General features: G+C 40.6%; 1 protein-coding gene across 2 annotated transcripts in view; it reads right to left on the bottom strand.

Moving 5' to 3' along the window:
• Positions 1–23673, bottom strand: part of UBE4B (ubiquitination factor E4B) — a 141197-nt gene that overhangs the window by 13872 nt on the left and 103652 nt on the right. For both annotated transcript variants that reach the window (XM_069079413.1, XM_069079414.1), the window contains 7 exons: positions 23412–23610; positions 22886–23024; positions 16914–17013; positions 13565–13692; positions 12967–13065; positions 11852–12087; positions 3873–3999 (listed from right to left, as the gene is read on the bottom strand). In XM_069079413.1, the coding sequence (XP_068935514.1) occupies positions 3873–3999; positions 11852–12087; positions 12967–13065; positions 13565–13692; positions 16914–17013; positions 22886–23024; positions 23412–23610 (1028 nt within the window). The remainder of the gene's footprint in view (positions 1–3872; positions 4000–11851; positions 12088–12966; positions 13066–13564; positions 13693–16913; positions 17014–22885; positions 23025–23411; positions 23611–23673) is intronic.

Below are 23673 nucleotides of genomic sequence, written 5' to 3' on the forward strand. Positions count from 1 at the left end.
TTTTTAATGTGTATTACTCAGCCGTTCTCTTTTGAGGGAATGGAATCCACTGAAGAGGGCCTAGACTATCATGGGACTAGATGCCACAAGACAAGATTATCTACCAAAGATACCACAGTAGAAACCTATCACGATCTAGACAATTCCTCTTCCACTGAGAATTTACATAGGACATCCTCTATATAAGAATGAGTAGCTTTGGCACATATACATATATAAAAAATGAAAAGCTGGTAAAACAAAATTATCTCTGCTGCTGCATCTATCGAGGAATCTTACATGATCTTCATGTCAGCATATTTATAGACACAAAGCTGGAAGAAGGCCTTAAAGAATGCATTTTGCTCAATTAAGTCAAATGTATGCGCGCACGCACACACATTCATTTGTAACCAACAAAACAATAAACCCTGTGATTTTATTTCTGCTATCTCTATCAGTCAAATGGCTGACTAAAAATGCTGTAGAGAATTGTTTCAGACTACCTATTCCATGGAGCATGGTGGCAAATGCCTATGTCTGTTACTAAGAAGGCCGAGGCTGATGGGTCCCTTCAATTCAAGAGTTCTGAACTAGAGCAGCCTGTTTGGCACTGATGGGAGTTCCTGGGGGTGGGTCAGAAATAGAATGGGTCAAAGATCTCATGTCAATTAGTGGGATCAGGCTGTGAGTGGCCATTGCATTTAAAGCCTGGATGAGAGAATAAACGAAACCTGCCTGTTCTTCGCTCCTATTCTGATTTTAATATGTGCCTGTAAGACTTTATAAAGAAAAGAAAGTAGGCATGTGGTTCACAAAATATTAGTATCTTTTTGATTTAAAGAGCAACTTTTGGAGAGAAAATTAATATTATCATCCATGATCTTTTTCATTCTTATTTCTCCCAATAAGCTTCAAAATCAACCTGAGTACCTTTAAAAACTGTGCTGCCTCCAGGATGGATTTCTTCTGTGTATTTAGCCAGATTCAATGGCTCCCCTAATTTCATTTCCACTATAACAGGTACTAAAGTTTAGTGTCCAAATGTGGTAGTTACACTATAATTGATAACGTAAACAGATCAGTCTAGAAACTCTGGCAGATTTTTTTCCATTTCAGATTGATTTCCTGTTCTATATGCAGTTTTATCTGTAAATGCTCAGGATGCTCAATTGGGTATCATGCCTTATTTTCTGCAATGTTCTTTTCCCCTCTGTTATTTTTTCATTTCCCCTTTGTAGTGAAGGACCACTGCCATTTCTTGGAGAAGACTGACCAATTACCCATTTTTCATATTCACAAGCTTATTTAAATAGGTTAGGCTGAAGATTTTGTCATTTCATGTGGTATCTTGTTTCCTTCTAATCTGATTAGTTTTGGCTTTGCACCAGCCAATGATCTAACTGCACAGCTGATTCAGACAAAAATGATACCCATGTCAATTAGCACACAGTCAATTTCTTCTTTGAGATGTGTTCAGTGCTTGCAAATCTAGCTGCTGAATTCTCTTCTTGCATAAAATATTCAACATTTATGGGCATGAGGCTTCTGAATAATCTATAAAGCTAAGGCATCTTTTATTCCTTAATCATGAACCATCATTCTTTGTTTATCTTTTCAAAAATGAAATCACACCATAGCCAAGTGTATGTTGGCTCATTCTAACATTCTTGTCAAGGTCTTCATTCAATTTCTCTGCTTCTTCATCCTTAGCAATAGACATTTGCTGCCATGATCTCCATAGCGGTCCTTTTGCCTATTCTCCTTATGAACACTACAAAGATGACCAAGTATCCCATCAAATACTTCTCTTTATTCTGGGGCACATAAAAGAAACCAACTTTGCCTCTATTTGCTACTCCAAGGAGAACCTGAATCATTCTTCCATTGGCTGGATCCCTCCCTCCCTCCCATCCATCCACCTATCTGTCTTTCAATAGTGTATCAACTTGCTTTTTATGTGGCAAATATTTCACATTGAGGGTTCCAAATGTTTACCCTGGGAAAGCATCTAAAAGCTGTGTAATACCTAGGACTGCCCCATTATTGACAAATCTCAGTTATCACTACTGAAGTGGAAGAGGCCTACACAGGGCTGATAGTCATTTCGTATTTTTATATGTTTCATGAATGGCAACGCCAAAGACTCTATCTAGTGGTGTTGCTTTTTTCAGCTGGTTCTCTAATCAAAACATTCAGTTACCAAGACTGTACTCAGGGCTTTCCTAGCTCTGTAAAAGCTCTCAGAACTTACATTCCATTTGGCATAGCCTTTCAAACCTAACCTCACCTCCATGTCACCACGAGCCACAAGGGTATAACTTACATTTCTGATGGAAAGAGAAATTCCATTAAAAACACGTGTATGATTTTATCATTTCATGTCTGTGTCAAAATTTTAAGGGTTCCCTTTTGGCCTTTCATTCTGTACCTGGCATTTGGTATCCTCCATAATCTTTTCTCTTACTCTACTCCTCAAAAATGTTGTACTCTTTTACCTGCATAGCTTTCTTTATGCAATACCCCATGCTTGGCATTTCTCCCCTTTTCTGACTGTCAAAATTCTACCGATCCTACAAAGCTGAACCTAGAAGAAACTTCCTCCATCAAACCTTTCCTGATGCCCATAGTTGATAAGAATCTTCCCCCTTAGACCTCACAAATTACTTTTAACTGTCTAATGCACTGCCATGTTTTGGTCATTGTATCTGTATGTGTTTGACTTTAATTCTCCCGATTAACTCTAGAATCCATGAGGACGGAGACCAGATTTAGTCTAAGCTTTGCACCCCTCTTAGCACCTAACAGGTTCTGCACACAGTGGAGTCTTAATAAATATTTGCTGACTGAATGAATACTGATGCCAGACAAATTTGATTTTATGAAGAGATCTGATCACATCACTTCTCTGCTCCAAAATCTTCATTAGTTTACTATTCCTAATAAATAAATGAGTTAGAAGGAACCTCAATGGTCACCTAAACCAAACCACAAGGCTGCACCACTCTCACCATCGTCCTCTGAATGCTCTCCGGTTGAACAGAGGCCTTCCCTCAGATGTGCAACCAAGAATGAGTGTATTATTCCAGATGTGTTCTGATCAAGGCAGATAACCGAAGCAACACCATCTCCTTATTCCTACATGCTATATCTTCTGTAGGTAGAGCCCAAAACTGTGTTAGCTATTATATGCCTACCACAAAGTAGACCCTTAATAAACACTTCTTGAACTGAATTCTGTTAGAGTATTTCATTTCTGTGACCATTTAAGAGGATGCTCCATGTTCTGGCCCCAAATGTGCCCTTCTGGCCTTACAAACTCATCTGCATCATGCCCACTGCCAATATAAGCTACTCTCTGGGCCCAAAGCACACCTAGAGATTTCCTGTGGCCTTTCTAGGTTAATGCAATCCATTAAGTCTCAACGGTCCTCCCATACCCCTATTCACTTCCTAATTTCTTGCTCAAACTTTAAAACCCAATGAAAAGTCTCCAGCTATATTAAATCTCCCTAGATCTCCTAAACCAAAAAATACCTATTTCAGTTTGTTTTATACCTTTCTAATATTTTGTTTATTATAGTTGTGTGTATGGGGTAAAGCCATACACACGGGACATTCCATGACAACAGATACTCTGTCTTAACAAAACTTCTTCTTCCCAGCACCCAAAAGAACTCTGTGCAGAGAAACCACTTTAAAATGTTGTCAAACTGAAATAAAATGGCTAAATTGTTCTAACAATCAAGTCCAAACTCAGTAACAATAGCCAGAAAATTATGTATCATCAAGAGCCCCCAAAATTGTTGCCAAATGAAAACCAGATATAAGAGAATTCCTTTCCAAGGTTTTCACAAGAGTAAAAGTTGTAATTCTGGAAATCCAATACTCACTTGAACTCTTCCATAAAGGTGCCGTGGTGCGCTATGTTTTGCCAAAGACTTTTAAAAATGGTGCTGATATGATATCGGATTGTGAATTTGTCATAGAACTCGCTAGTGGCTCCAGTGTGCTCAACATCTAGAGAAAAAACAGGGAAAGAAGGTGCAGTCAAATCCACATGTTTTCTTACAAAATCAATTATGGCTGCTACCACCTGAAACCTAAATACAAAGGGCCAGCCTAATTTGCTTTATTTTAGGAGAAATAGCCAAGAAGTTTATCCCTCAGACCCAATCTCTTCAAAACAAAATAAAATGTATCAGGATAATCCAGGAAAATGAAATCAACAATAGCAATGAGGATTTGGTTTCATCTACATAAAAACAAGTTCGCAATAGCTAGAAACCAAACTTTTTCCTTCCTTTCCACCTCCTTAAAAAAAAAAATTCAACTGAATTAAGTCCTGCTCCAGTGGGAAGCTGATATCATATTATCAGCTAGCTTTTTACAGACCATGCCTGTGATTTCAGTCAATAAACATTAAGCACCTTCTATCTGCCAAGTACTTCGCTAAGAGCTCGAGATACAAAAGGAGGCAAAAGACAGGCCTTGCCCCTTGAGAAGCTCAGTCTAAATGGGGAGACAACGTGCAACCACATATGCCCACTGGTATGGCAAGTCAGGGTAAGGAAACAACCGTTAGCCCTGCAGATGGGCACCTAATCTGCTCATCTCATGGGAGGTGAAAGAGCGGGTTGGGCCACAATGAAGTTAGTGACAAGTGAAGGCCACAGAGTGAACATGTGTCTAAGTTAAGTCATATATCTGGGTGTCCTAACTCTGGGGGTGAAGCTCACTTCTCTACGGAAACGTGTCAAGCTGGAGTAAAGATCAAGTTGGGTTAACTAGGTATTATTTAATCAATGAGGATGCTATTTACATTCATGAAACTGCTTTTCAAATAACTTTTTCTTCCATAAAATATCAATTGATAATCATAAGCACCTACTATGTGACAGGCACTGTTCTAAGTGCCAAAAAGAAGTAAGACAGCCTGCACCCGAAGAGCTTACAGCCTAACAGGAGAGACAGCATGTAAACAAATATACATAAAAGCTACATACAGGATAAATAGGAAATGATTAACAGAGCAAAGGCACTGGAATAAGGAGGGGTTGTGAAAGGCTACCTGTGGAAGGTGGGATTTTTAACAGGAACTTAAAGGAAGACAGAATGACAGAATGCAATGAGTGCATTCTAGGCATGGGGAACAGCCAAAGAAAATGCCTTAGCTAACTGATAAGTGTCTTGTTTGTGGGTCCGGAGGTTAGTGTCACTGGGTAAAAGAGTGTATACTGGGAAGTAAGGTGTAAGAAAACTGGAAAGGTAGGCATGGGCTAGATTATGTGGAGCTTTGAATGTCAAATAGAGCATTTTGTATTTGATCCTGGAGGTGATAGGGAGTCCTAGAGATTGTTGAGTAGGGGGTGACATGGTCGATAGGCACTTTAGGAAAATCACTCTGGAAGCCGAATGGAGGATGGACTTGAGGCAGGCAGATGAACCAACAGGCTATTGTAATAATCCATGAGGTGATGAGGGCCTGCACCAGCACAGTGGCAGTGTGAGAGGAGAGAGGCAGGCACATTATTGAGATGTTGCAAAGGTGATCAGCAGGCCCTGGATATGGGAGTTGGGATGTGTGTGAGAATAGAATCTGGGTTTGTTCCAAAATGTCCATGAACTCCCTGGCCCAGAGATCTTTCTGGTAGGTATAACTTTATACAGGTCAAAACCAGAAAGAAAGCTCCTTTATCTACCAAAGTCCTCATAGCAGCATGTTTGGTGGCAGCTCAGAACCAGATGAAGAAGCAGATGACAGTCAGTGAGGGAGTAACCTCACAATCATGGTATACAAACAGGGTTGGAGTATAAGAGGTGATGAAGTAATGTAGCGAAGTGAGCAAAACCCAGAAAACAAGGCCCACAACACCCAAGAGGCTATAAACAGAAAAAATAAAAACAAAAAGAATTTGTGAAAATGTACTTCACTCTTTTTACTGTAGGGGGGAGGGGAGAACAAGATGAGAGGTGTGAAGTATTACATATATTGCTGAACACCCCTCCCCCACCTCCTTTTTAATCTTTGTTACAAAAGAAACCGCTCCTTTAGTAACGGAAGAAGGAGGGATCTATTTGGAAATGAAAGCAATATGAAATTTAAAGACAAAGAGAAAGTGTCATTTCTGGAGTTAAGAAAAACTTCTGTATCAAAGAGGGGGAAAAGACATAATGCAGAATGACTCACAGCAATAGCTCTGCTGTGAAGATGCACATAAGAACAATGCCCTACAAGAAGGATGGGTACTTTATCAAGGCATGGGATAGCCAGGGGACTCGAACAAAGTCTCCATCAAAGACTCATGAGAACCAAGATGGCCACTTCTACATCCTGGGCAAACCCACAGCACCTGCCCACGGTTAACGCTCAGCAAATGTTCTTCTCTCTGCCTTCTTTCGTTCACTCCAACACACAAGCCCTATTATTAGCAACAAGCCAAAGGCCCATGAACCACTGCTGCACAGCATGTTTATCTGGTCTTTGTTCGAGTCTGCATCATGGGGCATCCTCCTCTGTGGACACTGGTGACCCCTGCTTTTCCAAGTTCTCTTCCGTGGTGTCAGAAAGCACAAGAACTCACAGATTAGCACATAAAGCAACTGTTTTTTTTCCTTCAAATACACACACACACACACACACACACAACCACACACCTCCCATATTAGTCATGTTATGAAAGACGACCCAGACCCAAGGCTGGGGCGGGGCCGATTTCAGAAATTGAAAAACAGTCTGCCCCAAACTGCTTTCAGACTCCATCAGTGCTTTCTCTGGAGGTGGTAGCAGTTTTCATCACGAGTCCTTTGGAATTGTCTTGGATCACTGCATTGCCGAGAAGAGCTAGATCGTTCACAACGGGTCATCGTACAGTCCTGCTGTTATCGTGTACAATGTTCTCCTAGTTCTGCTCACTTCACTCTGCACTCATTCATGTAAATCTCCCCTGGTTTTTCTCATCCGCCTGCTCACCACGATAGCACAGTAATTAATATTCCATTACAATCACATAGCACAACTTGTTCAGCCATTGCCCAATTGATGGACATTTCTTCAACCTCCAATTTTTCGTCACCACAAATAGGGCTGGTATAAATGTTTTTGTACAAATAGGTCCTTTCCTCTTTTTGTGGATCTCTTTGGTGAGTAGTGGTAATTGCTGTATCAAAGAGTATACACAGTTTGACTGCCCTTTGGGCATAGCTCCAAACTACACTTCAGAAGGGTGGGATCAGTTCACAACTCCACCAAGAATGCATTAGTGTTCCAATTTTCCCACATGTCTTCCAACACTTAATATTTCCCTTTTCTGTCATATTAGCTAATGCTAATCTGATAGGTATGAGGGGCTACCTCAGAGTTACTTTAATTTGCATTTCTTTAATCAGTAGTGATTTACAGCAATTTTTCATATGACTATAGATGGCTTTGATTTCTTCATCTGAAAACTGCCTTTGCATATCCTTTGTTCATTTATCAATTGGAGAATGACTTGTGTTCTTATAAATTTAACTCAGTTCTCTATATATTTGAGAAATGATGCCTTCATCAGAAGCGCTTGCTATAAAAATTATTTTCCAGCTTTGTTTCTTCCTAATCTTGGTTGCATTGGAAAACCAATCAAAATTATCCATTTTACATCTAGTAGTGCTCTCTATTTTTTTGTTGGGTCATAAATTCTTTCCTTCTCCATAGATCTAACAGTTTAAACTATTCTTTGCTCTCCTAATTTGCTTTATATTTAAATCATGTACCCATTTTGCTTTTACCTTGGTATACAGTGTAAGATATTGGTTTACACCTAGTTTCTATAATACCACCTTCCAGTTTTCCTAGCAATTTTTGTCAAATAGTGAGTTCTTTCTTGTCCCAAAAGCTAGGGTCTTTGGGTTTATCATATACTAGATTACTATGGTCATTTACTACTGAGTTTTGCACACCTAATCTATTCCACTAATCCACCATTCTATGTCTTAGTACCAGATAGTTTTGATGATTACTGCTTTATAATACAGTTTGAAATATGGTACAGCTGGGCTATCTTCCTTCACATTTGTTTCTTTAATTCCCTTGACATTCTTGCCCTTTTGTTCTTACAGATAGATTTTGTTATGATTTTTTCTAGCTCTATAATTTTCTGGTAGTTTGGTATGGAACTGACCATGTAAATTTAGGTAGAACTGTAAATGTTTTTTTAAGCAATTGGGGTTAAGTAACTTGCTCAAGGTTACACAGCCAGTTATTTCTGGGTGTGGTGCTAAGTATCTGAGCCCGGATTCGATCCCGGGTCATCCCAACTCTGGGGCTGGTGCTCTTACTCACCGTGCCACCTGGCTGCCCCTAGAACTGTAATTTTTATCATATTGGCTTAGTCCAACTACAAGGAATTAATATTTTTCCAATTATTTTGATCTGACTTTGTGTGAAAAGTGTTTTGTAATTGTGTTCATACAGTTCCTGGATTTGTCTTGGAAGGTACACTCCCAAGTATTTTATATTGTCTACAGTTACTTTAAATGGAATTTCTCTTTCTATCTTTTGCTGCTGGGCTTTGTCGGTAATACAAAGAAGTCCTGATGATTTAGGTGAGTTTACTTTATATCCTGCAACTTTACTAACATTGTTATTTATTTCAACTAGCTTTTTAGTTGATTCTCTAAGTATACCATCTATCATCTGCAAAGATTGATAGTTTTGTTTCCTCATGGCCTATTTCAATTCTTTTAATTTCTTTTTCTTCTCTTATTGCCATAGCTAACATTTCTAGTACAATACTGAATTAGCAGTGGTGATAATGGGCATCCTTACTTCACTCCTGATCTTATTGAGAAGGCTTCTAGCTTATCCCCATTACAGATAATGCTTACTGATGGTTTTACAGAGACAGTACTTATCATTTTAAGATAACTTAAATTATATTTTTGAAGTAACATTTATTTGGCCAAGCATTCCCTAACTCATGTCCTAAGTTAAGAATGGGTCAGGTTTCGTGCCACCCACTGCAGGGAACAGGTTCGTTTTGCCACCTATAATGAGCTCTTTGCATAAATGGAATGAGTGGAAAGAACACTGGACTTGGAGACAAAAGACACTCCAACCTTAAATCAAACACTAACTTGCTACACATGACCTTGGACAAGTATCTTAACCTCTCTGTGTTTCTGTTTCCTTCAATGTTTGGCCCTTCCTTCTCAGTCTCTCCTGCTGGCATCCATATTCCATCCCTCAAGTTCAGTTGTACCCCACAACTCTGTCCCGGGACTTCTCTTTTTCATTATCTAGATTTTCTCCCTTGGTGAGTTCATTGGCTTCAAGGTTCCATGACTGTCTCAGTGCAGATGCACAAGGCATCTAGCCATCTAGTCCGGTTCTCATTCCCACAGTCTAATCCCACCTCACCCGCTGCCTTCTGGACATGTTCACCTTGAATGTTTTATAGGCATCACCAATATAACGTGTCCAAAACTAAAACCAAACCTGCTATTCTTCCTCCACAGTCGCCATGCTTTTGAATTGTCCTTGGTTTTTTTGAGTGCACCATTAACCTTTAAGTTACATATGTTTACAACTCCAACTTCTCACTCACATTTCCATGTTTCCAATGCGTTGTCAAACTGTATCTTCTTCCATCCACATGTCACCCACATCTGTCCCTTTCTCATCCCCACCAACCTAGTTGAGACTCTCAGCAACTTTTGCCTGGATAAGTGCAATGGCCCCTAACTGGTCTCTCTGTCCATCCTCCACCAGTTCCCAGTTCCCAAAAAGACAGTCCTCACATCTGACCACACCATTCCTTTATTCAACCAAATGCAGTGACTCCTTATTACCTTTAGGATAAAACAAATCCCACCATATGACATTCTTCACAACCTGGCTCCTACCTTTTCAGTTTTATTACTTATGATTTGCAATCGACAATTCCTTCAGCCTGCCCTTTTTACTGTTTCCCATGTCTGACACTCCACCTTTGCCCTGGCTGTCCCTCATGCTGGCTATGTATTCCTTCATCACCTCTACCTCTTGTAATTACTTGGCTTAAGTGATGAGCTCCATGATGTGATGAGCTGTTCCTGACTTTGTTCCCTCTGCCTCCCCTGCTCCCAACTCCACTCCCCACTCCTGGATAAATACCTGTACCTACTTGTACATATTGTTTTTCCCTGGAGGATTTAAGCTTCTGAGGGGCAAGGAATGAAGGGCTATTTGGGTTTCTTTGTCTTTGAATTCCTACTGTCTGGCACATAGCAGGTGCTTCCTAAACACAACTGCATGATATTACAAAACCATGTGTGGGTAAAAGATCCATTCAAGTGCAAGAGAGATCAATGGATTTTAACTTAATGGAGTATGAAACTTTTAATGACACAGCTTCAAATTTCACACAGGGGCTAACTATCTTGAACTATCTGAAAGGGCTTTAAAATACTGTTCTCTTTTCCAACTACTTATCCGTGTGAGGCCAGATTTTATTTTTATATTTCAACCAAACAACAGATTAAATGTAGAAGCAGATGAGAATCCACCTGTCTACTAGTAAGCCAGACATACAAGAGACTGTCAAAAATATAAAATAGTGTTCTTATAAATTCTTTTTTGGTTTGGAAAATGCCTGTGTTTCATAAGAAACACAATTAAATATTTTAGAAATTTGTTACCTTTAATTTCTAATATGGTAAATACTGATAGATTCTACAGAAACAAAAGCTCTTTGGAGTTCTCAAAAATTTTTACTCTAACTCTACTCCTTAATTGTGTTGTCTTAATAATCTTATAATATGAGGGTAATCTTTAAAGATGCCTTCCTGCCTCTCAATCTTTCAAAACAAAGAAAAAGAGCTCTCAATAAGTCTTGGTGACACAAATGGTCAATTTATTTAAGGATGAGGTAGGAATGGGAAATATCCAATTTTTCACTGACATTGGACTAAGTGAAATCTGGAATTTGCTTCTATTATGCCTTATTTCTTTGGAAGACCACTGTCTCCTACACATCTGGACTTAATTACTAATTGTTTGCTCTCCCCGTCAGCCTTTTCTTCAACTAGAAAAATCATCTACATCTTTAGGTCATCCTTCCCTTTCCCTACTGTCACAAGTCAAGAGACTTTAAGCCTCTCCCTCTCCAAAACTTTAATTCCCTTAGATAAGTAGGCCAACTCAGCTGAATACTCCCCTGATTCCAATCCCCCACTGACTCCCCATGCCCTCACCACCCATGTACTCTACTTTTTCTGTCATTTGTCTTTGGGCTTTATGAACCAAACTGCAGGTTCAAAGCCTAAATTAACCAGTTAATTTTATGAGGAGAAAACTTGCTGTAGCTGTAACTGTAAAACTTGCTAAAACAAGCCGGATTCCAACTGAAGGGAGATGACTGGTAAATGTGCACTTTGGGATTACAAGAAGACTGGGGAGTCCAGTACATTACTCAGGACAACGTTGCCACGAATGGAAAAGTAACATGGTGCAAATGCCCTCCAAATAGCGATAAAATCTTCCTAAATGAAGGACAGTGAGGAGGCACCAAAGTAGAGAGGAAATTGGGCCTGGAGGCAAGAAGGCCTGAATTCAAACCTGGCCTCAGACAAATACCAGTTATGAGACCTTGAGTAAATCACTCAATCCTGTTTGCCTCAGTTTCCTCATCAGTCAAAAGGGGAATAATAATAATAGCACGACACTCTAGAGTTGTTGTGAGGATCAAAGGAGACAGTATTTGTGAAAAGTGCTTAGCACAGTGCCTGGCATGTAGTAGACACTTATACAGATGTTAGCTATCGTTAGGCACAAAGCTGACAAAAACGCTTGAGGTGAACCTCACTGTGACCAATACCAATAGCCCCGTTAGAGAACTGCAGACCACCTCACCTGTATAAAACTTCATCAGGGAGGGGACTAGCAGCTTGGTGGAAAGAGGGTGGTTCTCTATCATTTCAAAAAACTTCTGGGTCCGCGGCTGGACAGCAGGGTTGGTCATGAACATGACCTCCACCAATTTGGCCACCAAGTATGGATTCCGGATGTAGTTCTGATTGCAGAGCATCACAACAAGGAACATGGCGATATCCTGAGTGCAGGGCTCATACAGCACCTGAGGTGAGTATCTTAGCAGAGAAGACAGAAACGGTCAATGAAGCCTCACCATTGGTAAACTAGCGGAGGCACTAGATACAAGACAGCAAGCAGTGTTATTACTGAATAGCTGAAGACCTAATGCTTCTATTAGCCAAAGCACATTTACTCCTAAATTCTGGCATTCAAGTCAGCTAAGGATTAAATTGGGTGAAGAGAATGACATGGGTGCTCCTCACCCTCAAAATCATTACTGAAAACAAAACGCATTCTCTTTCCAAGTTCTCTCTCCTTTTACACACGGGGAGATGTTATGAAGCAGTTGGTATATCACACAAAACCAAAGAACCAACAATCAAAGCATTTCTAGTGGCTGGGCCTCTGCTCGTATTTCCCCTATCACCCTCTGTCCATCTCCATCCCCCAGCTCTTCCCACCCCCCAACTAGACACATTCACTCCCATCAAATCCGCTCCATTTCTCCTGAATACACTAAGGTTCCTGTTACTGCCCTCAGAGCTCTTGCTAGAGCTGGCTCTAAAACCCGGGCTGGATTTGTTTTCAAGACAGCCTGTCAAGGCATCAGCAGAAAATGTTAAGCCTAAGAAAGGAGTCAAAACTGAAGCTTGTAGTGCTATTCATAGAATGCCATAGAGTTTCTTAGGTGTAAAATGGGTTACAATCAGAGGCCATGTGGAGCTGTGGAAATATCACTGAAGTAGGGCCTTTTCTGTTCCTTAGGTGCTGTGGAATCCAGCACAAAAACTTTATCTGTCAAAGACTCATCTGTATAGTAGACAGGGTCATGCTGACGAGAAGACATACCTCAGCAGGCTGCTCTAAGACTTGGCAAACGGGCAAGGGCTACAGTCATCTGAGAAGCACTAAGGTGAGAAATGGACTTTACTTACTGTACAATAAAAAATAAAAATTCAGCAACATCTTCCACATAAAACTCAGGCAATGCTGCAAACACCTTAGGGACATCTGGATTTAAAGGCAGTGTGATACTGTGAAGGAGAGAAAACACAACTTCAAACAAAGAAACATATGTATAGCTCAGGCCCAGAAACAAAATGGTGGCCACTCACCCACCCCTCCTATCTCAGCACCAGGAGTTGTTGCCTTGACTGTTTTAGGAGTGGCTTACAACTAACAGAGGAGGCCAGGGGCAGGTTTGGTGACTGCCCTGTCCTGTGCTTTGAATCAGCTGTCCTGGAGCCCAGAATACACACAAGGACACAACATCTCGGGACCCTCTGGTTGTCAACTTATGATTTGTCTTGACCTCATACTAGGGGATATAAAGGCACCAAAGCATGGGTTTTTGTTTTTTAAAGAGACTGTACTTAAATGCAACGGCTGTGTTGTACTTCACCTAAACATGCTATATGAACCAAGGGAGGCCTAATGCCATTGACTTCCTCTAAGCACCAACAAGCTAGGGCAGTCAGGCTGCTAAAGACAAGAGAGCAAAAAGAAATCTGTTCAAAGGCAAGGTGGACTTACTGAGGATAGGCAGGGTCAAGGATGCGCAACAGCAGCTGGATTACAATGCCATAGAAATTCAGACACCTCCGCAGGAAGCTTTCATCCAGCAAACCTGCATCAGCGCAGGCTTTGCATCGCACCAATTTCTGCAGAAACAAGGAAGAAATGGCTCCACTACTCAGTGCCTACATATGCATAAAAGCAGGATGGCTTAGACCAGAAGTTCACAAACTTATTTGGCCTACTGTCCCCTTCTCAAAAAAAAAACAAAACCTACTCAGCACTTTCCTGGAAATCTACTTTCTTTAATGAATTTTTTAGACATCTATTTGCATCATTTCCTATTTTTTTTTTGGTAAAAATGACACATCTTAAATTTAATAATTTATTATAAAGTTGTGTTTTTTTTCCAAAACTGAAATTTTGATGACACAATATTGCATCATGTAACTGTATACTACTGTATGGTAAGCAAGTCATTACATGCACACATTCCTGCTGATGCACGCTGGCATTCCCAACAAAGACACAACCGCCTGCCAGTACTTGCTTCTTAAGACTTGTTGGTGAACTTGATCAATGATTGGTTATAATTTGCATTTTTTTGTGTTTATTAGGAAAATAATATAATCCCTACAACTTTAACTGTTATACAAGAGATGAAACGTACATACAAATAATTTTCTTATCTTCTTTTATTATGCTTCCACCACCCCCTTATTTTTATTCAATGTCCCCGTCCCCCAGTTATAGCCCTAGGGGACAGTACCACCCACTTTAGGAACCTTAGACCAAAGACATCAAACTAGGCATGGCCTGAACCAGAATAAAATGTGACTGTGAGATGTTTAACAAGATTAAAAAAAAAAACAGCAGAGAAATGTTAATTTGTGATTTTCTAAGTCAATGAGAAGTCTTGTCCATTTCTATTCAAGTGTGACACCTCTAGCTTAGACTACAGAGAAAGAGGTTCACCACGGAGAGGCAGGAGCTGCTTTCAGCCCTCCCCCCATGAGTTGTATGTCTGGTCATTGTCAATCTTCTGTCCCTGCGACTCCAAAGAGTCCCCTTAGGAGTATAAAATGCACAAGAATAAAAACAGCTCAAAAGTTAACAAAATGAAATACAATACTTCTGTTTATTTAACTGTGACCCCTCCATTTCACCCCTTTTCCTAAATCTTGCCCTAATAGTTATATATTATCTTCATATTGCTGGGAATGAAGACCATGTAAAGACTTATCACCCTTTATAGGAAGGAAGTTTGAGGATGTGGCTAATGAAGCTGCTTTCATCCAGTGTGTGCATGCAGGCTAAAAACACAATTACCTCATGCTGCTGGCCAAAGAAGTATAATTGTAAAACTTACAAATTATCCAACTGTTTATAATCTTCAAACATCAAAAAAGTCTATAATCAAACAAGTATTTATTAATGAGGAGAAAAATGTATGCAGAGTAAACATAATGTGAATAAATACAAATAAGCAGTAGATGAATAAAAGGCATTGGAGAAGGAGCACTAACAGTGGGGGAATCAGGAATGTTGCATGCAGAAGATGGTGCCTGAGCCGTGTCTTAAAGGAAAGGGAATCCATGGAAAATGTTTGTGATTTAGCAATTTGTAGAAGGATTCATCTGACTCCAAGGGCACAGAAATCTCCCCTCTCAATAGAATGCCAAAAGATTCTGTTTATCCAGGTTTGTTTATTAGGCGATATATGATATTGTGATTCTTTTAAATTGTTTGTTTAGTTTTTATGATCTAAAAGGATTGCAACATGTAAAAGAATTCTCTTTCTCTCTGAGGTAAGTTTGTCTGTAAAATGCCTGGTTTGGCTTCCTATAGCTGAGGAATATCAAAAAGTCTTCCTTTAATTTTATCATTCTAGGAGTCTGGTTTTAGCCAAGTACGGTCAATATCAACAGTAAACAATCAGACAAATATGAGAAATGCCATGATAAAATGTAATCAAAGGAAAAGGAAAAACTTCCATCACAATAAAAAGCAGGCAATGGGGCTTAAAACAAAAGACATAAGCATTAGCATTTGCAACTGAAGTACTTATCAAGAGAACAATTCATTAATTTAATAATGATTTTTCTGTTCTACATTAGTCAACATTTGTTTTTGGCCTGCAGAGCCTAGATGCAAAAAGTCATTCATTTGCAAACTGGGAAACCTAACAACATAGGGACTGCTTACTGACAAGAAATCAGGTCCCCAGAAAAAGAGACCTGTCCACAGAACTGTACCGTGATCACCTCTGGGATATGCTACTCATGAGAAATGGGAACCTTGCTCTGCGCTGGGGTTCCAGCACACGGATTACTCGTTCTTTAATGTCTCAGGGGTCTTGGAGGATAACAAGGAGACAGGGAAAGAAAGAAGGCAGGGCCTGAAGCACCCTTGACAGGGTTTTCCATTCTTCAGGTTAGCTTAGTCCTGGGGGGGGGCCTCAGGCCTGATTAAGTACAGGAATCTATGTTCTTAGCTACTGAGGCTAGGCTCCTTTTGGTAGCAAGCCCTAAATCTATGTGTCCAACAACTAAGGCTCCTCTGGCTAGATGGGAAGAGGGAAGAGAATGAGGGAACCAGTTTTCAATAGGCTGGCTCAGCTGCCTGTTGAGATAATATGTATGTACATGTCAGGGTAAGCCCCTTTCCTAAAATGATCACAGAAATCTCCACTGAATCAATCAAAAGTAAAAGCAGGAACAGATGCTCAATTTGAAAGGATGATAGGGAGCTTGTGGTCTTTAGGTGAAAGCAGATGAAGCTAACAGGAAATATCTTGTGATTGGTTGAAGGAAGGAATCAGGCTCCATGGGAGCTATGTATAAAAACAGCTGCAAGCGACTCCTGAGGAATAAGAATTTGCCTTTTGGGGGAGGAGAGAATTTTCTCTCCTCTCCACCCTGCCTGCTCTTAACAAGATGATGACCTTAGGAATTTAGAAAGGTCAGACAATCTGGAGTTCCCATCAACTTCAGTAGCAAGGCTCCCAGAGCACAGGGGCTGCAAGCTGAGACACAAAGAAGACATCCAGCAGCCTCTCCAAGGACACCAGCCCTCAGAGCCCAGCAGAAAGCTGTGCCCAAGGAGACCTTCACGAAGACTCCTCAAAGGGAAGAAATGACTTCCATGATCCAGGATCAGGGAGCATACATAGGGACTATCCAGGGTCTCCCCAGGGACCCTGTGTGGATGAGGGGAGAGTGTGTTCAGCCTCTAGAAAAATGTCTCCATACCTATGGAAGAAAAATCTGATCTGTTCTACAAAATGACTATTACTTTACATGAACGTATTCTGTTCTGAAGGAAATATTATGTTACTGGGTAATTATACCAATTAAATAGTGCTAACCTTGAGTTGAGTTTTGCAACGTTTCAACATTTCCCGATGTCTAGTTGCCAGTGGAGAGTCTTTCCATTGACTTTCGTTGTTTTTAAGATCTTCTACAGTTCTGTAATCGAAGAAAAAGCAAAAAAATCAAACAGAGGGAAATGTATTAATTTCATCTATTCAATCTGAATTACAACATGAATCAGTCTGTGCAGAAAGTAGCAGATTATCCTTTTATTATGGTGATATGGGATAGATGTGTGTGGGTGGGTGGGTGGAAGATATTCTGGACCACAAGCATTCAGTTTCCTTATTTATCTTTCTGGGATGAAAAGATTTCTTTCATCAAATGTTAAGGCCCTGATGCTTATTTACTTGCCAAAATCAAGACTGTGTTTTCAACAGAATGATTTCCTTCTTTATTATTTTTATTATTAAATAAAAGTTCTAAAAACTCTGAGTTGAGCAATTTTTTTGGGCACAGGAGACTAAGGGGAAGAATTCCCTTTTTTTAAAAAAGGAATCTCCACGAAAAAACTAAAAATGTGAAGGTTCTGTGGCATTTATGACCTCAATGAAGTACATATTGCTAGCAGGGAGTAGACTAGGACCCCTGTGCAACCCACAACTGCCTCGGGGCCACTCACCATCCCAGGGCATTCCTCTGGGATGCCACCCCAGACAATGTGCAGGCTCTTCATTGGTTTTCTCTCACTCCCAACTCATCTTCTTTTCTAGTTATAAATTTATTTTATCTTCTGTGCTGCTCTTCTTTTTAAAAAATGTATTATAGATACTTAAAAAAAAAGTTAACACTGTCAGTTCCTAATAACAGCAACCTCCCCCACAGAGAACCCTTCGTTCAGAACAAAAGAGGGGTTAAACCAACAGACCGACTCACTGGCCGGTCTGATAACAAATGCCTCATCAGACACCCGCCTGGCACAATTCTCTCCCAACAGGAAGGAAAGAGGCCTATTTCTCTACCTGTCCCCTAGATTGGTCACTTCATTGATCGAATTATTATGAACCACCCAGGTGGTTTCTCTTATGTGGGTTAAAATAAATTCTTGAGTAACTATAGATCTCACTCAGATTTTGAAATATTAAGAGGGCTGGAAAAAATCAACACAAAGTTAGCTACAGACAGGGACATATGGGGGATGCCACTATCTGGAAGGAATCCCTTTCCATCTGGACTCTAAGCTGAACACTCCACTTCAGTGGTGTCAAACTCAAAGAGAAACAAATCCTTGCTGGCCACATACTGACTTAGAAACCACAAATTAACACTGCCTATGTGGTACTGTATTTTTATTTATTTTTGTTAAACATTTCCCAATGACACCTCTGCTCTAATTGACAGAAAATGCCTCTGGGGAACAAAAGCCTCACTGCTTTATTCCTCATTAAGAACTCTGATCACCAGCATTTCAAAAGCACCTATTACCTGCAAGGCCCGGTGGAGGGCACTTCCTGCATTCAAGGAGCTTAATCTACTAGGGGAATATAACCCATTTTACATAAGGAAGATCACGGGAGTCAGGAAAAGCTTCTACAGGAAGGTGACCCCTGAGCTGAGTTCTGAAGAAAGTGAGGAAGGGGTATGTGCCAGGCTCAGGGGGATGGGCTATGCAAAGCCACAGAGTGAGGAGAGAGAATGTTCAATTTGGGGGCTATGGGAAGGAAAGTGAGCCTGTAAGGTCAGTCAAGAGCTAGATTTTAAAAGGTCTTAAATGTCACGGTGAGGAAAGCGTATTTAATCCTAAAGGAAAAACAAGAGCCATTGAATATTCTTGAGCAGAGGAATGATGTGGAGTCAGATCTTTACTGTTTAGGACAATTATTTTGGAAGTTGGGTGGAGGTGAACTGGGGAGGAGAGTGACCCATTAAGAGGTTTACTGCAACAGCTCAGACAAAAGGTAACAAAAGGTTGAAGTGAGGTAGGGGAAATAAAAATGGAAAGAAGGGAACAAATATGGACAAGGTTAAAAAAAGCTAAACTGCCAAGATTTAGCAACTGACTGAAATGAAGGTGGAAGGAGGGAGAGGGATGTGGGATGCAACTACAAGATGACCAATCTGCCTAACTGCAATGATGATAGTCATGGCCTCAAGGGAACCAGGTGAGCAGGCTGAGGGGATGAGGACTCTCATTCTGGACATGCTAACTCTGAGACACTAACAGGCCAGCAGGGGCATAAACCCAGCCACCTGGGTGGCTCAGCGCAGAGCTGGCTCTATCCACAGAGAGCTGAACCCATGAGAGCTCATGAGGGCACTGAGAAAGGATGCAGAAAGAAAAGCAAGCAGTCCGGAGCCAGCCCTGGGGTGGGACAGTGCTCTTTTAACAAACCATTTTGTTCCTCTTCAAACCTTCCAACATACTCTCTCTCAAAAGAGGTCCTCACCTTATATTTGACACCCCCCCCCAATTGAGGCCATTTACCAAGAATTGCCTCTCTTTTTTCTGTCGCATATCACATCATTCAGAAATCTTCCCCCAGTCTCCCCATTCATGCCTTCTCAGAGGAAGTAGCTGCCACTTCACTATGTGAACCCTTGATCTCATCCCCTTTCAATTTCTCCAGCAAACTGTACCCACTCTGATACCCTCTTGCTTTTTTATTGTCAACATCTCTCTAGCTGGCACATCCTTCTCCAAAGCCTACGAACATGTCCACATTGTTACCATTCTTAAAAAACTCTACTTGATCCTACTATCCCTGCTGGCTGTCATACTTCATCCCTCCTCTCCCTTTTGTGGCTAAACTCCTCAAGAGAAGGCTATCTTCTACTACTTGAGAAAATATTATTTCCTTTCCTCAACTCCCTTTGCAATCAAGCTTCCAAATTCATTCACTTGAAATCAGCTTCTCCAAAGTTACCTCTTTCTTTTCTTTTCTCAATCAATAAAAATCTGTCCTACCAATGATCTCTTAATTGCCAAATCTAATGACTTCTCTCAACTCTCCTCCTTCGGGAGTTCTCGGTCTTCTGACATTAGGGATCATCACCCCCTCCTGGTTTTTCATGTCATTGTTCTCTCTTGGACCTCCTCCTTTTTCTTCTCAGTATGGTCAGTCCGCATAACCGTGGGTGCCCCACAAGACTCTGTCTGAGCCCCTCTTTTCCTCTCATGTAGTAATCTTGTTTACATCCAAAGGTTCAATGAACATCTCTATGTAGTGAATTCCTAGGTCTACAGCTCTTAACTCTCTCCTATGTTAACAGTCCTGGGTCATCAACTGACTTTTAAACTTTTCTAGCTGTAGGTCTGATGGGCACCTCAAATTGAACATGTCTGAAATAAAATGTTCTTTTACCCCAAGTCATTTTCCCTATTACTACCAAGGTTACAGTCATCTTTCCTCTCCCCCAGGTTCACAAACTCAGTGTCATCCCTCACACATCCAATTCACAGACTCACATGACCATAATCTTAGGTCAAACCCTCATCAACTCTTGCCAGAACTATTGCAATAGTCTTCTAAGTAGTCTCCGCCTCGAGTCTGTGTTCACTTGGCTGCCGAGGTGATCCTTCTAAAGCACTGGCCTGATCGTGTCACCTCCTGCTCCAGAAGTTTCCATAGCTCCTTATTAAAGATAAGCTCTTCATAACCTGGTTCCTTCCTACCTTTCCAGGCTTTGTCCCTTCCACGTTATCTAGGCTCCAGTCATACTAGTTAACTTGTTCCTCTACCTGCCTCTCTACTTGCCTGACTGCCAGCTTTCCTTGGGAAATGAAGTACTGCCATTCCATTGTGTACCAGCCTACTGCTTTTGAGGTAAGGGAAGAATTACCAAATAAGTATGAGAATCATCTGTATAGAGATGATAGCTGGAACTATGGGAGCTGATGAAATCGCCAAGGGAAATAGTATACAGAGAGAAGAGCGCCCAGGACAGATCTTTGAGGGACATCCACAGCTAATGGACATGAAGGGAGGCTGGGTGGAAATCCATCAAAAGAGGAACAGGTAAGAAGAGAATCAGGAGAGACCAGTATCATGGAAAACTAGAGAAAAGGGTTTCAAAGAGAAGAAAGTGATCAACAGTGTCAACAAATACAGAGAGGCCAAGAAAGATAAGGACTAAGAAAAAGTCATTGGATTTGACAATTAAGAGATTATTGGGAAGGTAGATTTGTGTTGATTACACCGCCTCCTCTTACAATTTGTGGCTTCCTTCAAGATGCAGCTTAGGAAAAGGCAGGCGGCCTTGTCCAGTTCCTCCAGCTGCCAGTGCCTTCTCATCATCTCTCCTGCTCCTTACATGTGTCCAGATAGAGATATGTTGTCTCTACTGTTAGAACAGATGCAACTTGAGGACAAGGACCATTTTCTGCCTCTTTGTATCCAAGCATTTAATAAACACTTGATTTGGATCTATACCCCCAAAAGCTATTAAACTGTGTATACCCTCTGATCCAGAAATACCATTATGAGGTCTACACCCACAAAAAGATTAAAGACACAGGAAAGGGACTCATATGCACAAAAATATTACAATAGCTCTTTTTTGGGTGGCAAAGAAGTAAAAACTGCACGGGAAGGTGGGGGGGGAGGCCTGTCAATCAATTTGTGGAATGGCTAAAGAAGCTGTCTTAATGTAAATGTTAAGGAATATTATTATGCTATAAGAAATGATGAAGGGGATGATTTCAGATAAACCTAGGAAAATTTGTATGAACTGATGCAGAGTGAGGTGAGTAGATTCAAGAGAACAATTTATAGAAAAACAACAATACTGTAAAAACAACTTTGAAAGACTTGGGAACTCAGAACAATATGAAGACTAAACATGATTTGAGAGGATGAAACTTGCTATCCACCTCCTGACAGAAAAGTGATAAACACAGACTGAGACATATTTTTTTTGCCTATGGCCAATGTGGGAATTTGTTTTGCTAAACTATCCATGTTTGTCAGAGGGGCTTAATTTTTCTTGTCTTATCAATGGAGGTGAAGTGGGGGAAGGGAGAGCAGAATCTTCATTTGATGGGGCGGCCAGGTGGCGCAGTGAGTTAAGAGCGCCAGCCCCGGCGTCAGAAGACCCAGGATCGGTTCCAGCCTCAGATATTTGGCACCCACACAAAATACCTGGCCATGTAACCTTGAGCAAGTTACTTAACCCCAATTGCTTAAAAAAAAAAAAGAATCATAATTTGAAAATAAAATATAATTTTTAAAAATGTCTTTTCACTTGTTATTTCTAGGAAGATTACATGAAATCTCATCATATGTATGGGAGACACTTTGGGAGAGGAAACATTCTGAGGCTGTAGCCTGCTTCACAATTCATGAAAGGCTTTAAAAAAAAAAATAAACGACATATAATAAGCATGACCGAAGCTTTTATTTTTGGTGATTATGCATCATAAAGTGAGTGAGAATCCAGATGTGGCATGTAAAACAGCAGACCACCTGAAAGAACAACTGTCCCAGGCAACAGACTAACTTCAGGTACCATTTTTAAAATCACATTTCTAGCATATTGGTTATATGAAGATAAAGCAGGGGGGATATTTCTAACAACCCATACAGAGACTTCCCCAAATCAGAGATGGAACCTTTAAGTCACCATTTGGAAAATGAACAACAAATATTAGAAGGTACTCTAAAGCAGGTCATTAAGAGACAAAGTTCATTAACACAGTCCATCTAGGATGTCTTCCAAACTTTGCAGTCCAGAGAAGTGCAATGGATATTCTTTTCAGAGACTCTCAAGAGACTCAAGGATATTAAGTAAGAAAAACATGACTCCTACAAACACCCTGCCTCGTCAGAACCTAACAAGACACTGGCTGATGAGTGAGTCACCCTTACTACTATTAGAATCTGAATGCACATGACCAACAAGTGTGCTGCAACGTGGGCATCTCCGACATTAGAGATTACCAGGTACATGGACTGTGAATGGCAATGTGTGACCTAGATACTGAGTAACGTCAAAGGCAATAAATATACTTGAGGGCAGACAGAGCTCTCACCTGTTAAGCTCCCTGATGGCTCGGAGTCTGCGTATATATCGACGACAGCTTGGCAAAATAGAGAGGTGGTGGGCATGCAGTGTAAGGAAGAAGCATTCTGTAGGGAATTTCGGCTCAGAAAATGGAGACTGATCTCCATCTAGGGAAACATAAAAGGCGAGACTGAATTTAAAAAACTAAAATGTATTTAAATCCTTCATGACATTTGTCCTACAATTTTACTGCTATCATGGAAAATTTTTTTAAAAAGAATTATGGCACAATGGGAACAGTCCATCATATGGTCAACTCTTCACTGAAAGACCTGTTCCCCCAACCTGTCCTTAACAATATAGCAACTCAGCAGAAAGGATTACTGCTAATGAAAAATTAAATAACATTTTAAGAAAATGTGAAAATATTAAAGTTTATTTAAGAAAATGAAATTAGATAAGCACTAAAATGCCAGGTGATCAGTAACATCAGAATAAGACAACAGTTCTAACAGCTTCAGGGGCAAGAAGCCAACACAATGGATGCCACTCACAAAGTTCAGTCATCCAACCAGCAACCTCCTCCATTGTTGCTTTTACTCGAGTCTCATCACTTGGAAGAACAATACGACACCGTGGATGGAATATATAGGTGGGATCTATTGTCTCTAGCTTGATCTTTGTGCTTAGCTGCTGCAGCACCCAAAGGAAATTCAGCATAAATCCATCCGTAGACACCAACCGATCATCTGTCTGTGAAACAAGAAGAGACAGACTGGCTCAGAGGCAACCCTGAATCAAAGCCATGGTGCCTCC

The sequence above is a fragment of the Petaurus breviceps genome, unplaced genomic scaffold, assembly GCF_028583685.1.
Source record: "Petaurus breviceps papuanus isolate PSGF00001 unplaced genomic scaffold, PetGlider_PUasm1.0 91041, whole genome shotgun sequence".
NCBI lineage: Eukaryota > Metazoa > Chordata > Mammalia > Diprotodontia > Petauridae > Petaurus > Petaurus breviceps.